General features: G+C 48.1%; 1 protein-coding gene across 2 annotated transcripts in view; it reads right to left on the reverse strand.

Annotated features, from left to right (window-relative positions):
* FOCAD (focadhesin) overlaps positions 1-15829 on the reverse strand; it is a 2926805-nt gene that overhangs the window by 1285726 nt on the left and 1625250 nt on the right. For both annotated transcript variants that reach the window (XR_011282193.1, XM_069630760.1), the window contains exon 24: positions 8358-8399. Coding sequence is in view for 1 of the 2 variants with exons in the window: in XM_069630760.1 (XP_069486861.1) it covers positions 8358-8399 (42 nt within the window). In the remaining variant the exon portion in view is untranslated. The remainder of the gene's footprint in view (positions 1-8357; positions 8400-15829) is intronic.

The raw sequence follows: 15829 nt of genomic DNA on the forward strand, positions 1-15829 counted from the left end.
ACGACGGCAGATCCTCGTCGTACACCTCGTCGTCCGTACCCGTTGCGGCCGTGTCAGTCCCCGTATCATCCCCTCGAGTCGTGGACGGGGAGGAGGGCTGAACGGGGCGCGACGGCTGAAAAGGAGGTGGAGGGTGAATCCTTCTTTTCTTAGGAGGGGGGCTGCCCGAAGGGCCTGGTTCCGGGTCCCCCGACGGGAGTGGTTCCTCCACTGGTAACGGCAGTCTCGTCCTTATCTCCGAGCATAAGGACTGTATAGCCAACAAAATGGCCGCCGAGTTGTCTTGCGGCACTGGCAGAGGGGAATCCGACGGGCGGTCAGGGGCCCCGTCGGTACCCTCGACGATGTCGTCGTCTCCTGCGTTGGGATCCCTCCCGACGGGCTGGTCTTCTTCCACGCCAACGCCGTGGCTTAAGACCTCGATCAGTTCTTCCTCAGAGGTTGAGGCCGAATCCACGGCGACCTCCTGCCCCCCCTTTTTCTTCTCTGTCGGAGGTTTCACGGGGGTCCTGTCGATGGGCATAAAAGAGGACTCCCTCCGCGGTGGCAGGGAGACTCTGAGCCCCGAGGTCGCCACCACCGGCGTAGCCTCCACAGGCTGAGCCAGGGCCGCGGCGACTGTCTCGATAGAGGCCTTGGCCGGATGGATTAAGGCTTTCACCACCCTTGGTGCGCTCACCGCCTTCTCCTTGAGGGGGGGGGACACTGCCTCGCTCCCCCTCCGCCTTCGAGCTCGACCGGGGCCTTTCCAGGAGCTTCGCCGGGTGCTCGGCCTTCCTCTTACCCGACCCAGAGCGTTGGCTCGTGGTTGATGGTGCCGGGGAGGGTGCGCCCTGCCTGGTGCCCGTAGAGCCTGACCGTTCGGCGCTCCCGGTGCTAGCGGACTCGCGGTGCTTGGCCTTATGTTGGACCCCCGTCGCCGGGGCGTCCTCAAAGGTCTTAGAAGACCGCTCGGATTTCTTCTTCTTCTTCTCGCCGGACGGGCTCTTCCCTTCCAGCCAGTTGGCGAGACGTTGATGGCGGTCCTTCATGGTCCGCTCCGACATGTTGCCACAAAACGCACAGTCCTTCTCCACGTGCGTCTTGTCTTCATGTAGGCAGTAAAGACAAAAGGAGTGTTCGTCTTCCTTAAAGACATTCTGCAGCTGGCATCCAGGGCAGACCCTGAACAGCTTTCCGGGCGTCGAGCTTCCCTTCTCCTGGGCCATGACCGAGATGGGCCTGAGAAACTTCTGGAGTCCTCCAAAAGCGTAGCTCGACGAATCTTCACCCTTGAGGGGCGTAGACCAATCCGACACGGGTCCCTGTTGATCGGATGGAGAGTCGGTGGAGCTTGAGGCTCTTTTGACCGAAAAAAACGAAGTTTTTGAGAAAAAACGTGAAAAAATAGCACTAACGCTCGAGAGCAATAGCACGAGGATCCCAACACATGAACGTGCGGTAAAAATCTGAAGATGGCTGCCAGAGGCGGGGCTTAGGTAGAGGGCAGTCATTGGCTGTGGTCAGTATGACGCAGAGACCAGTGATTGGTTACTACTACGAAAGACAGATCAGAAACGAAACTGATACTGGTTTTTTCTTTACCGAGGATTCCCAGCCTGACGACGGGGAATATTCATGAGCATGTGAATCCATGCCAGACCCCATGCTGGAGAAGTGCATGGCCACTGTGTTGTCCGTCAGGATCAGGACACTCTTTCCTCGCACAGTCGGCAGAAAAGCCTTCAGGGCTAGCCTGACGGCCCTCAGCTCCAACAGATTGATATGGAGTCTGGACTCCGACGGAGACCAACGACCGCTGACTGTCAGCCCGTTGGCATGAGCTCCCCATCCCGTGAGGGATGCATCCGTCACGATCGTCACCTCCGGCCAGGGAAGCCAAAATGGAGCCCCCTTCATCAAGTTGCTTTCGACGGCACACCACAGAAGGTCCCGGGCGACCGAGGGCGGCACCTGAACCGGATCCGACATCCTGCCGGAGGACTGCGACCATTGCATCTTGAGTGCCCACTGCAAAGATCTCATCCACAGGCGAGCCTCTGGCACCAGAAGAATGCAGGATGCCATGAGGCCAAGCAACCTCAAGAACTCGAACGATGGGAGCGCCTTGGCATGCTGAAACTTGTGCACCATCTGCTGAATGTGAAGAGCCCTCACCTGGGGAGGGAAACACTGCCCCAGGGAAGTGTCAAGCACTGCTCCGATGTACTGGAGCCGCTGTGTTGGTGTCAAATGGTACTTCTTTAAATTGAGGGAGAAGCCCAGCCTGTGAAGGGAGTGGCAGGTGACGGCAGATGATCCAGGACTTGCTCGGGAGCGCTCCCCCGATCAACCAATCGTCCAGGTAGGGGTAGACGTGAATCCCCCCTTGCCTGAGATGCGCTGCCACCACCACCATGAGCTTGGTGAAAACCCTCGGGGCGGAGGTCAATCCGAACGGCAGGACCCGAAACTGAAAGTGCGAGTCGCCAACCGCGAACCTCAGGTACTTCCTGTGCTTGGGATGGATCGGCACATGGAAGTAAGCATCCTTGAGGTCGAGAGACACCAACCAGTCCTGAAGCTGAAGGGCCTGGAGGACTTGAGAGTAACCATCTTGAACTTGTCCTTCCTGAGGAGTTTGTTCAAACCGCACAAGTCCATGATGGGTCTCAAACCCCCGTCTTTCTTCGAAATCAAAAAATAAGGGGAATACCATCCCTTGTTCCTCTCCGCTACAGGCACCAGTTCTATGGCGCCTTTCTCCAGCAGGGCTTGAATTTCCTGCGCAAGGAGCGGATCCGGACTCTGCAAAGAGAGGTTTCCCGGTGGATTGTCGTGAGGCCTGTGCCGAAAGGGAAGACAGTAGCCGTGGGTTATGATCTCCAGAACCCACACATCTGAAGTAATGGCACGCCACTCTACAAGATGCTGCGCCAGCCTTCCCCCAACCGGCGAACCATGGGGCATGGCCTCATGACTGAGTGGTAGCGGCTGTGGCGTTACCTGAGGGCAAAGAAGCAACTGCCCGAGCGGCCTTGGCACCACGGGTACCCTGTCCCCCACCTCTGGAACCCCTGCGTAGGACGAGTAATAGCGAAAGGAACCACCCCTCCATTGCTGTCCCCTAGGATGAAAAGGCAGATGTTGGCGAACTGCAGCGCCCAACGACTTCGCTGCAGCTTTTGAGGTCTGCAACCTCTCAAGGCTCTCGTCAGCCTTGCTGCCAAAAAGGTGTTCACCGTCAAAGGGCATGTTGAGGAGCCGGGACTGCACATCAGGAGCAAACCCTGACTTCCGCAACCACGCAAACCTGCGTATCACGGTGCTCGCCGCCATGGACCTGCTGACGCATTCAGCCAAGTCCAAACCCGACTGAACGGACTCACACATGGCATGCTTACCATCCTGGACCATAGCAAGGAAACCATCCCGTTCGTCCCCTTCGGGAATATGTTCAGCCGCTAACGCAACACAGTTCCACAGAGTGTGTGTGAAACGAGACAAGGCACAAATGGAGTTGGCCGCCTGAAGCGCCATACCACCAGAAGAAAACACTTTCTTCGCCCAGCCATCAAAACGTTTGTCGTCCCTATCAGGAGGTACGGTAGGGTACGACGCCTGCTTTGCCGGGGCCGTGGCCGCTTGCACCACCAAACTCTCCGGAGTGGGGTGCCTGGTCAAGTAGCAGGGGTCGCTACTGGCTGGACGGTATTTTCGCAACAAGGACCTGCCCACCGCCGGGAGACTCTCCGGAGCAGTCCAAGCCGCCGCCACCCTTTTCTGTAAAGCCATATGGAACGGCAGTACCGGGTCAGATGGGGGACCAACATCAAGGATGTCCGTGAGATCATCCTGCACAAACTCCCCTGGGGGAGCAGACCATCCCAAGTACTCAGAAACCCTAGCCATAAGGCGTCGGTACGAGGAATCGGCATGAGAGCCAGGCTCAGGCCTACAAAACTCCACCTCCGGAGAGGTGTCCAGTCCACTGGCATCATGCAGTGACTGCCTCAAATCGTCAAACTGACTATGGCCCGAGACAATTTCATCTGGAACCTGACTAGGAACCAGGCCATCCGAATCCTCATCCGCCTCTGAAATATATTCCAGGTGGCAGAAAGAAGGCACCCGAGAGTGCTTGCTCTTAACCAGAGCCTTCCTAGGGGGTTCCCCCATGCCACAGGGTACCTCCGACACGAAAGGCGTCGAGGTCGTCAAGCGAATCGGCGGCGGCGTTGAGTGAACAGGCATCGGCGCCGAGAGGATCGGCGTCGAGGAAATGGGCGTCGACATCAGATGCAGCGCCGCCAGCATCGGCGGCGTCGACACAGTCCTCGAAGCCGGAGCTCCGAGCGTGTCCTTCGACGAGCTGAGCGTCGACGGCTTCGACGACTTCCTCGGGAAAAGCCTCGAGAAAGTCTGTCAACGCCCTCGACGCCTCAGACGTCGATGTCTTCCTCGAAGACATCACAGGTGCACACGGTCTTGAACGCGTCGAGGACCGGGACCTGGAACGGGTACGTCGAGAACGAGTCCCCTTGTCCGAACGGGACCTCTCCCGTGACTCGTGCCAACCACTCTTGCGAGCGGTGTCTCTCGACCTCTCACGACCGACCCCACTGGGGGGCGCGGACGGCTTAGTACCCTGCGACTCGAGAATCGCCAGCATTTTCTTCCCGAAGGAAACCCATTCCTCCGGCGTCGCACAGCTGGTGGGATAAGCGACGTGCCGGGCAGAGTCTTCCGAAGAGGAACTGGAAGACGACCGGTGTCGGGGCTTCCGAGAATGCCTCGAAGAGGCTGAGGAGTGGCGAGACCGACTCCTAGAAGGAGACCCACGAGACTTCCGACGATGATGCGGAGAGTCTCCTCTCGAATCATCCGTCGAAAGCCCCGAAGACTTCGACTTCCGGGGCTTGGACACCCAACCTACCAACAACAACTTCTTACGTTCGCGTAAGGCTTTGGACGTGAGCGACTGGCAGTCGATACAGTCATCCGTGTCGTGGGCCTCCCCGAGGCACCAGAGGCAGGCGTCGTGCGAGTCCGTCACCGACATCTTGGACCCACACTCCCTGAAGCCCGGACGCGGGGTCGAAGACGAAGTAGAAGACACCTTCACATGAAGGATTTTCACAAAAACGAACAGGTTCGAAGAACCGAGAAGAGCAGAACTCCAAAGAGTCGAGGCGTTAACCGAGATTCACGAAGCAACACGTTCGCGGAAAAAACGGAAATGAGGCTACGGGCGTCGTGCGTCCTACTTATCACATCGGATGACGTCGGAGGAGGTCCTCGACGACGGCGCATCGACATCATCGACGCAGGACGCACAAAAAAGTTTTCGAAGCAGCACAGCTCTGGTGATTACATGTCATAGATATGAAATACGTCGGAGGACCGAATCCCCTCGAAAATAGCTTTTAAAGAAAGGGCAAGAGGCTCAGATGTAAAGTTGAAAGTGGACAGAAGCAGAGTAAGAGGAAAGTGCGAGGGCGCATAAAAAAGTCAAGAGGGGGCCAGCAGCCCGAAAGTTAAGTAAGGAAAAGGTGCGAGTCAGCACGGAGAAGAAAAGTGACAGTTCAAAGGTGCAAGGACGCACAGTAAAGGAAAAGAAGTGCAAGTGTGCACAGCCAAAGATAGAAGGAGTACAGAGGGGAAAAGAACAGTGCAAGTGTGCACAACAAAGTGAAAGGAATAAAATATAATGCAAGTGTGCAGATAAACACCTGAAGATAAAAGGTACCAAGGAAAGTGCAGGAAAGAAACAAAGAGAGGGGCAAAGGATCAAAGTGGTCGCACTGAGTAAAAGCAAAGAGCCTGGCATTTTCGAAAGCCTCCAGTTCTACCCTATGAGAAGGTTGTATGCAAGAAAAGCTGTAAATAAGAAAATGGCAGGCCTTAGCAGCATAATTTCAGGGAAACATCCCTTTAGAGTTAGGACTAGTTAGGTATTAGAGCAACCCTGAAACTTTAAATACAGGTTTTGAAATCTTACTGTCTGAGTCTGTCTCTCATATCACCATGCCCTTCTCACGCATCCCTACACATTGTATCGTTTAGTTGTGAGGGCAAGTATAGGGTTTGGAGGCAGACATTTAAGTTGAACTTAATGACTTGGACTATCCTTAGTTTGTTTAGGTAGGGAAGTCCCACATTAGCATAGGGCAAGGTAGGCCTTACACCATCCTGACATTTAAGTTAATAAATACATTTTTGTTTGAACTTTGAATCTGTTGTTTGTGTCTTGCTTCATGATGCCTTCACAGCAGATTAACTATTGCATTTGCTTCCCAAATGTTTTCCTGACTTGTTTTATATGCTGGGTAAGCAGAGGGACACAGTTCACAGCATTCAATACCAGCAGGGCTATTAAGGGGAACCTGCACAACACACATGCACAAGGTGGTTTTAAAATCCAAGATGGAAGCATGCCCTTTTAAGCACATGGTCTAATCACAGATCAGCCCAGCCCATGCTACACAGGTGTAGGCTATGTCCTAAAGCACCATCGAAGGTGAGGCGAGGCCAGACTATAAAAGTTGGCTTGTTCAGTCAAAGAGTGTGGGGTGTTTGAAAAGGTCTGGAGGAAGCTGTTTGAGGAGATGGGTGAGTGAGAGGAGAGATGCAGGAAGATTTTTGGAGGGAGAAAGTTCAATTGAGGAGGCTGCAGGGAGAGAGTTACTATCTGGAGAGAGTTGTATGGAAGAGGTCAAAGGGATAAAGATATGTGGAAAGAAGGACTCAAAGAGTTGGAAGAAGAGGAAAATCCCGTACCACCTGGGGAGGAGGACATAGAGAAGATGGAGGAGGAGATCCATTTACAACATCTAAGAAGGAAGGCGTCAGAGTGGGCCCCCTTACTAGTCAGAGAGAACAGGGAGGTTCTGGCAGACCTAGTTGGTGCAGAGCAGACTTCAGCAGTGGGATTTGGTACAAGATGGTGCAATCTCATGGAGGGGAAAGGCTACGAAAAGGGTAGCAAAGAGGGGAGTGTCCTAGGGGCCAGGAACCTACAATAGGCTGGTGGCTAAGTGGCAGTGTACTCGTCAAGTACGTCCCTGAAGGCCCTGGAGAATGAACCAGTGTTATGTAAACTCCACCTTTGTCTCAATCCCTGGAGGAAAACTTTAGAATCTTCCAAGCCTGTAACATGTTGGTCTCAAGAGGATCTTACCTCTTACTAGGCTCTTACCAGACTCCCTGAAAGTGGGTTTGAGTACCCTGAAAACCTGGAACTCAAAGATACATGATGTTCCACTTGACATTGGAGAGTGGCAAGGATGAGCCCAAACCAGGGACTTTGCAAGACACCTTTTCTACAGTCAGAATTCATCATAAGGAATCCTTATTCTGTTCTGGCTGCGTAAATAAATGTTATCTTGAGAATCACATGATTGAGTCGCAATTTTTCTGCTTCCCACTCAAGTTGCCCGGGCCAAATGTATACACTAACAAGCTCGGTAATATAAACAGACATACCTTTTCATGCAGACGCAAGATCTTCCACACGTACTAACGTAATGGAGTTAACATTAAATACAAAACAGCACTGCGACAGGAAGTTTCTTAAAAGTGGTCACAATGATATTATAGCCAATAGTATACATGTTTCAGAAGTGGTGAGAGTGCCTACAATCTCACTATTAACTTTGACAACCAGAAACCAGCATTTGTACCTGTTTTCTGCTGCACCGCTATCTCACTCCATTACAAACCTCATTCACCCCTCTCTGTGATTATCTAAAAAAAGGTTTGAGGCAATAAAAATAGTTGTCAGTATCAATCGCCCACTCTACTCAAAATGCTGGTCCTATCGTCTGCCTGGATAGGGCCAGGCAAGCTGAACCACCAAACTCACCAAAATTTTACAAATCGTCAATGGCCAAATACAACTGACACTCAAAGATAACATATTCCAGGTGATGTGTCTCAAAGACCACAATTCTCCCTAACCTATCATAGGACTGCATGGACAAACTGCACAACACCCATTAGGCCAAAATGTGTGCCACCCAAGACACAGTGGTGTAAAGTGCCCTTAAGTGGCCAAAGGCCAATGTCCATGGCTATTAAAGAAACTTAAATACACACATTCCATGATATCCATGGACTAGAAAACTCCCATATCAACGTGTGCATAATCTGCTGTATACCTGTTCCTTGTCAGTGCACTATCCTTGACTTTATAGCTGCCTGCAATTAAGATGCATCTCAACATAGGTATCACTCCTTCCTGCTAAGCATGGTTTCTCCAAAAACCATCCCTCATCGAATATAGGTTTAGCTATATAGAGTGTGGGTAACACCTTGTGAAATTACAATTATGCATTGAAAACACACAAATGATACACTTTAATTTAACTATTACTTACTTTGAAGCAGACTTGATGACATCAGTGAGCATATCTCTGACCCTGCAGAAAAAACAAATGCAGAGAAAGCCGATATTAGATTTCAATACTTGTCAAAAGGTTTTGTGTAAATCTCTTCAACGTCCACTGGGGGACGGGAGCAGGATAGATGAAAGATCCACAACCACTTCTTGAGCAAGTTAATCAGTTTAAACTGGGTAACATGAAATTATTTTACATGTTAGGTAAACAATGCAATTGTATCATTTGTAATACAAAATTGGAAGGTTTAAGCTGCTACTTATTCATTGAACTTGTCTTTGCTATATCTTGAGCGGATTTGATTTTTGGGGCACTGACAATTTTCACAAAACAAACTTTTTTCAGCTTAACTTTTTGATACTACTGGTATGTTTGGCATACAGAGTAAAGATTGAAGGAAAAATAAATAATATGAATCCCCATGTTCTCAAACCCTACACGGCACAAAAACAATTGATGAACATTACCTAAGCATTCTGGTTGATTAGTTTATTCAAGGATACATACTGTAATACGGCAGAAAGGTGCAGAAAGATGTATTGCAGATACCAAGAAAAACACAAACTAATCGCAAACAAGTCACTCTCTGTTTTCCCGACTGAATTTAGAGATGTCCACATATCACACAGTCATAAAATGGAGCAGCATTTGTTTGTCACAAGCCCAATCACATGAAGAATGGTTTTGCAGAGGGAGCATTGGGGTCACACCACAAGCTCTGCACAAAACAAAAGCACATGCAGGCTCCTTCCACCGTAAAGACTGTTTTGGACCTACAACGGAGGCGCTAGGTGGTGTTGATGGCCCAGCTTCCAAAATCTTTTACGGTAGCCTTAGCCATCATCAGAGAATATGTACAGGTTAACCCTCAAAGAAACTTTGTAGCAAGTACCTTTAAAAAAACATGTACACGTTTGCAGTTTTCACACTCCATCAACCTAATTTATTTCCAATGAATTTGGGTTTATGGTTGGATAACTAAAAAGAGATAATCTGAAAAGGTGCTTAGAGCATAACTCTACTAAGCATTACGCTCCACACAATTACATTTTTGATAAAGAAGTGTGAGTAGTTCCCACTTCCTACTGTGCTGTCCATGCAGTCTCCAATCTGAACGCCTCTGTTGTAACCTCTGGCTGAGTATTTCACTTTGGTTAATGCCATCTCTCCTTAAAACAGTCTATGCAAGTCCATCGCAGCGTCATCGTCTCGGGGGCTGCTCCTTTTCCACTATCTAATTCTGACAGTGGTTTACAGGAAGAGTAGTTTGCCCTTGTGATTGCCAAATTGGACCATGGCAATCCTGGGTGTCGGGATCGCTTCTTGCAAAGGCAAAAATATCAGTGAACAATGTGTTTGTCTGAGGTCCTTCTACTAATTAAAGGAATGGTTCGGTCAAAAATGTTTATTGCCCCTACGGGTCGGCCATGTGTTTTTAAGCCTAAATCGCTCGATGTTAGAAAGATTTCCTACCGACCTTACCCGAGTTTTCGTCCATTAAACACATGCGAAAACAGGCACCAGGGAGCTGCCATTTTGTGATAATCCTATCATTTCCCCCATCGCCCTGGCTGACCTGCTTTTGCGGCACTAAATCATATCCCGCGCCCCTGAGCCTGTCATCAGCAGACGCGTACCGCCCATTTCACAACGCCAAAGCACGTCTCGTGTCAACATTCGCTGCGCTTCAGCTAATGACGTGTCGCCATGGAATTGGCAGGATGATAAAAACAGACCGTTTCACAACACACAGCAGCAGATTTTCGATTCCATTCCTCTCTGTGTTACTTTCAGTATTCTGTGACTCGTTTCTGTGCTCTGGTCAGCTACCTTCGTTGCTTGTAGCCCGTGTGAACAGATACCAGTACCACCGCTATCAATTATTTTAGTTTAAAACACAATGGCTACAATAATGCCATATATGTACGAGCCCGAGTATACCGAGGAGGAACTACTGGAAAGGGAAACACACGAAAACGATGGGTCTTCGGATTGGCAGTTGCGAGGACGATTCAACAGCTGAAGAGCCTGGACCTAGTCGCATGGACGGTGTTTCCACCTGGTGCACATGCAATCGGTGCGAGCTAATGCCAACCGAGGACGAGAACTGCTGCTGCAGTGAAAACTTGGGATGCATGGCCTACATTTCGGAAGGCGAGCCACGACAGCAATGCATCAACGAGCTGCCAGACTTCAGGGCAGCCTGCCTCACACGGTCCGTGTTGAGGATAATGATGGTGCTTATACACGAACTTCGCGCAACTGTTCATCCTCGTAATCTGAGTAACGAGTAAGTATACTCTGCTGGTCATGCCACTCCTATTTCATGGTCTTCTACCATATCCAAAATTACATATACATATCATTGTAACGCATGAAAGTCGTTCAATAGTGTGCAGTGTCTAGATAGCATTTGTCCGAGCAGAATGCCATTAGTTACAAGAATTGTCATTGACAACAAACGTTTATTAAACTTATCTTGGTCATTTAAAAACAGTTTGTTTCATTCCTTTTCACAGGTGGTACAGGCTGGTGGCCTATCGTTACTTTACATGGTGGCTTCACGGGAGGCTTGGACACCGCGTTCGAAGAGTGATACCCGCCTGTGCCGTTCGTGCCATAAGAGAAACGTTCGAGTGACAGCGGTCAGTACAGGGGTTTTTCTCTCGCTGTGCTGCAACCCGAACTGTACAGTGTTTAAAGTCTTGTATTTTTGTGTCATCAAAATAAGATACAAAATAAAACACCACATATATTTTAACAATGGTTATTTCGATTTTTTAAATTAATCAAGTGTGTCTCCATTCAAGGATGGATATCAGACATCTGTGCTCGGAATGGGTGAAGGTCAGGTCGCTGTGAAGCAGGGTGGTCACTATGTAAGCTAACATAATATATTATCAATAGTGCATGCACTAAATAACACTTGTTCAAAGTCTTTCAGTCGGTTATGTCTCTATAAAAGTCACACATATATCTATACTATCAATTAATATTGGATTATACAGGCCTTAGGTCAAGGGCCTTGACCACTATAATACACTGTTTGAAGTGTGGGTCTGTGCTCACAAGAATCTCCGGTATGTGGCATTTGTTATTGATAGGCAACGATATACTGCAGTAGGGGTCTAATGTTAGGTGGGGATCTGCTAGGTGGGCATCATGGCGTGGTCAGTGGTCTGGCACATGAAGAGAATACCTTGCAGGGGCACAGGGTCAGAATGGCAGTAAGTTTCCACTGGCGAGGGTGCGTGGGCAAGGGCACGTTTGTGGAGATGAACGGCTGGTTCACATGCAGGACCGTGATCTCAGAGGAAGAGTGATGTGTTACATTTATTAGCTGTTGCAAATACCTCTGGAGTTTTCCAGTCAGAGTGGGAACAAGGGTGTGGGCCATGTGCTCTGCGCGCTGTACTATCGCAGTGATGCCTGGTCACCAAGATGGAGTGGAAAGGGGGTACAAAAATGGATGCCCCGTGTCCTGCTCAGTGTTCCCATCTACGCGAATATCATCCAAAGTTAACATCACATAAGTGCAAGGGGCGAACCCACTACTGGAGGCACTTGGTACGAGTTTCTACTGAGAAGTAAAGGATGAGAGGGGCCTGATGGCCCCTCGCTCCCACACACTTGCCTGCACGCCCCAGACCCATCCATCCATCCCACCCCCTCTATCAAAGGCGGTTCGCACCCGGGGATGAGCGCTGGCATGGGGGGCTGTCACGGGCGCAAACGGCCAAGGTGCCAAGCATAATGTATACTTCAAAAGGTATCCCACGCCTAGGGGCCATCGCTCACATGGCCTCCTCAGAACCTGTCTCTCCAGGCAGGCCGCCCCCCTGCAATAAACATAATACCACGACATACACACGTCATTCATTCACAAACGCACCCCTGTTTCGAATACTTTATAAACCACTTGATATGTCTCATGAGAACATCTTTGTGCTTTGCAAGTCAACTCCTGAACCTTCTACCTGAGAAGCACTGAGATCTAGGCTAATCTGCTCGTCGCCGTGCTATCTGTGACCGCTTCGAGCAAACTCATCAGTGTGCTACCTGTGGCCATCTATCTGTTCTCCTGCAACATACTGCTCGGCCTGCTGAATCCAACTGTTTGGTCAAGGTAAGGCCATGTATCCTAGTCATATTTCGGTCATTTTTACATTTCAATCAATTTGCTATTACAGTACCCAATAGAGCTATGGTCATTGGTCTCCTTGCTATTGACTTGAGTTTCAATTGTTATGCTATCAATAGATCTATTTATTTTCATCTGTGTCAATTGTCATCGAATTGCATCCGTCGGGGGTCCAGTCTATAATGTAAGCATGTTTCCTTTTCGTGCAAGACAGAACATCCAAGGGACAAGTCACATGTTCAGAGTTTAGTCACTTAATTTAAAACATTTCTGTAATGTATGCAAATACTAAGCCGCACATGATGAATTGGTATAGTTCCGGCAACCAAAACAAACCTTGCATTGAGCATGGTATGGTTCATTTACTTTTTTATGACATTTTTATTCATCAAGGTTTTATAATAATCTTGATATTTACTTTTCAGAATTTTCAACAATGCCTGCCTGTTCGATTAGCGGTTGCCCTTCGAAGACCCATGCTAAATCTGAAGGCACTACAATGCATGTATTCCCGAAAACTGTTGATCGAATGAGAGAATGGGTCAGACATTGCGGATATCCACTGGATGAGCTGGAAAGTAGAGTCCAACAAGTCTTTGAGGACAAGAGGGGTGATCGATACCGCATCTGCAGCCGGCACTTTCCCTCGAACATGTACACCACATCTTGGGTACCAAAGAAGAATAAACGGCGATCGACACGAAAATTGCTCGCAAACGCTATTCCCACTCTATTCGTCCACAATCCGCCAGTGGTGAGTCAAGTGTCCGTTTTTAGCTTTAGGCCTTGCGGTAGTGTGTAGGTAGCCGAATGGATTCATTGATATTTTAGGTGTTGTTTCCAATTTGTAATACTTTCGACAATGATATGAGTGTATAGCTTTTTGAAAAATGACATTTATCAATATATTATTTTTAGATTTCATAACCCACAAACGAAATCTATATATGGGCACAAGGAACTGACCTATATTGCGCATTACTCAAGTATTCTGTCTCCTTACATGGCAATTTTAAATATTGGCATTTCATTATCAAACAATAATTTACCTTTACAACATCTTGACTATCCCTTGAATCTGAAGCAAGAACATTCTACTTCCGTCACATGCTCGCAGTTATCAACCACTTCTAGCGCGTATCAGGTAATCATACTTGGCTATTCCGCTACAGACTTGTTTTATGCATGTCAAGTAATAGTTTGTATGTATCGTGTGATTATTTTACCAATTGTTTGGTTAGTGCTTTCCAATTGATATACACCTTAGTTGTCGTCCCCTGGTGTTTGTTTTCAGTTATAATTAGTGTTATCCATACTAATGCAAGTACTGTCTTTCAGGGAGATGCTGACGCATCCACCACATTGACAACAGCCCTAGATGTTCTTCAGCAGCATGAGGTATGGATACTGACAGCTCAATCGACCGTGATCATCAGGACTGGAGCACTTGTCGTTTGATTGTTCTACACCATGTTTCATTCGTGGTTAGCCGTTGATATGTACCTGTGCGGTCGACCCCAAGCGTGTGTTGTGTTTTAAATATTGTAATCCTTACTAATGCAAATACTATGTTTCAGGCAGTTGTTGAATCGTCAGCCCACGCACTTGATGCAGAGCCTGATATTTAAGTAATTCCGGTGGAAGCAGAACCATGTGGATACGAATCGGCGCAACAGCTTCCGGAAGTGCGCACCACATTGACAACAGCCCTAGATATTCTTCAGCAGCACGAGGTATGGATACTGACAGCTCCATCGAGCGTGATCATATAACGTGATTCCATTTGCTATACTTTCTTCCCTATTAACGCAAGTACTGTGTTTCAGGGAGACGATGGAGCTTCCACTACAATCACAAGATCCCATTTAGATGATGCAGATTTAAAGAAATCGGAGAAATAAGTCGATTAAATCTGATCATATTTAAATATTCCTTGATTCTTTTAGACAATGCAACATTTGTGGTTATCTCTTTAGATGTACCTGTGCCGTCGACCCCAAGTGTGTGTTATGTTTACAATATTGAAAACCATACTAACGCAAGTACTGTGTTTCAGGGAGTTGCTGATGCCTCCTCTTCAATACAATCATTCGTGGCAGTCCATGCAGAGCCAGAGGTATGGATACTGACAGCTCTATCGAACTAGGTCATCAGAGCTCGAATACTTGTCGTTTGATTGTTCCACACAATGTTTAAATTGTGTTTGGCTATTAAGATGTACACGTGTGTTCGTCCTCACGTGTGTTTTATGCTAACAAATTTTGATACACAGTAATGAAAATATGTTTCAGGGAGTCGATGGAGCCTCATTCCGTGCTGTCTATGCGGATACAGAAAATATAGTCGTCGTAGCGCACAAGGAAGGGGAGACATGCAGATACGTATCGGAGCAACAGCGTGCAGATGTTGAAGGTCGAGTCAAAAAAGTTGCAAAGAAAAGAAACAAAAATAAGGTTAGTTAGAAACAGTTCATACCTTTAGAATTTCTTTTGTGCTGGGGACTATTTTATGTTTTTTTCAAGTCAATTGTACTATACTTTATCTTGTGTTTAAACTGAACATCCCTTTTCCAATCTGTCCTCTAGTTACCCGTGGGTCTACGAACTATAGATACACAGACAGTGAAGCGAATGAGAGATGTTGCTTGCCAGACCATTTACACTATGGAGGAACTATTAATTCAGACGCGGCGTGTTGAGACTCGGGATGCTCATGTCCAATGTACAGAAAATGAAATTAATGTGTCCGGAGAATCCGGCAAAGTTGTATTGGACCATTGCTACAGTACGACCGCATCACCGCAACAACATGATACTGGATGTATTGAAGATAGCTCTGAAGTAGTCGCAGATCAATTCACACAATCTACACCCGCCAAAAAATTGCCACCAAAAAAGCTGTCGACATTGTTGTGTTCTCCCATCAATGTTGAAGTAGCAGATGTTGAAATGACAGAGAATGAACCAGCAGCAGCATTCACCGATGCATCAGAAGTTGATAGCAGCGATATTTCTTTCAAATGTGGTGATATGTCCTCAACGTCACAGGCCGAAACAACTTTGACGCAGGATGACAGTCTAATGAAAGAGGACAAATACATATTATTCGACAGTTGTTTGATGGATATTATAAGTATGCTGAAATGTGGGCATTCCGTCAGAGGGAAAGTATGTGGGAAGCCATTGATTCATGTGACTCGTAAAAAACAAGGCAGTAACGTCACAATACATGCCGCCAGTAGATTACATCATAAGTTCTCATGGTCTGCACAAACGATGCTGGGGAAACTGCCAGCAGGCAATCTACTGTG

The sequence above is a fragment of the Ambystoma mexicanum genome, chromosome 6q, assembly GCF_040938575.1.
Source record: "Ambystoma mexicanum isolate Mex_15411 chromosome 6q, UKY_AmexF1_1, whole genome shotgun sequence".
NCBI classification, from domain to species: Eukaryota; Metazoa; Chordata; class Amphibia; order Caudata; family Ambystomatidae; genus Ambystoma; species Ambystoma mexicanum.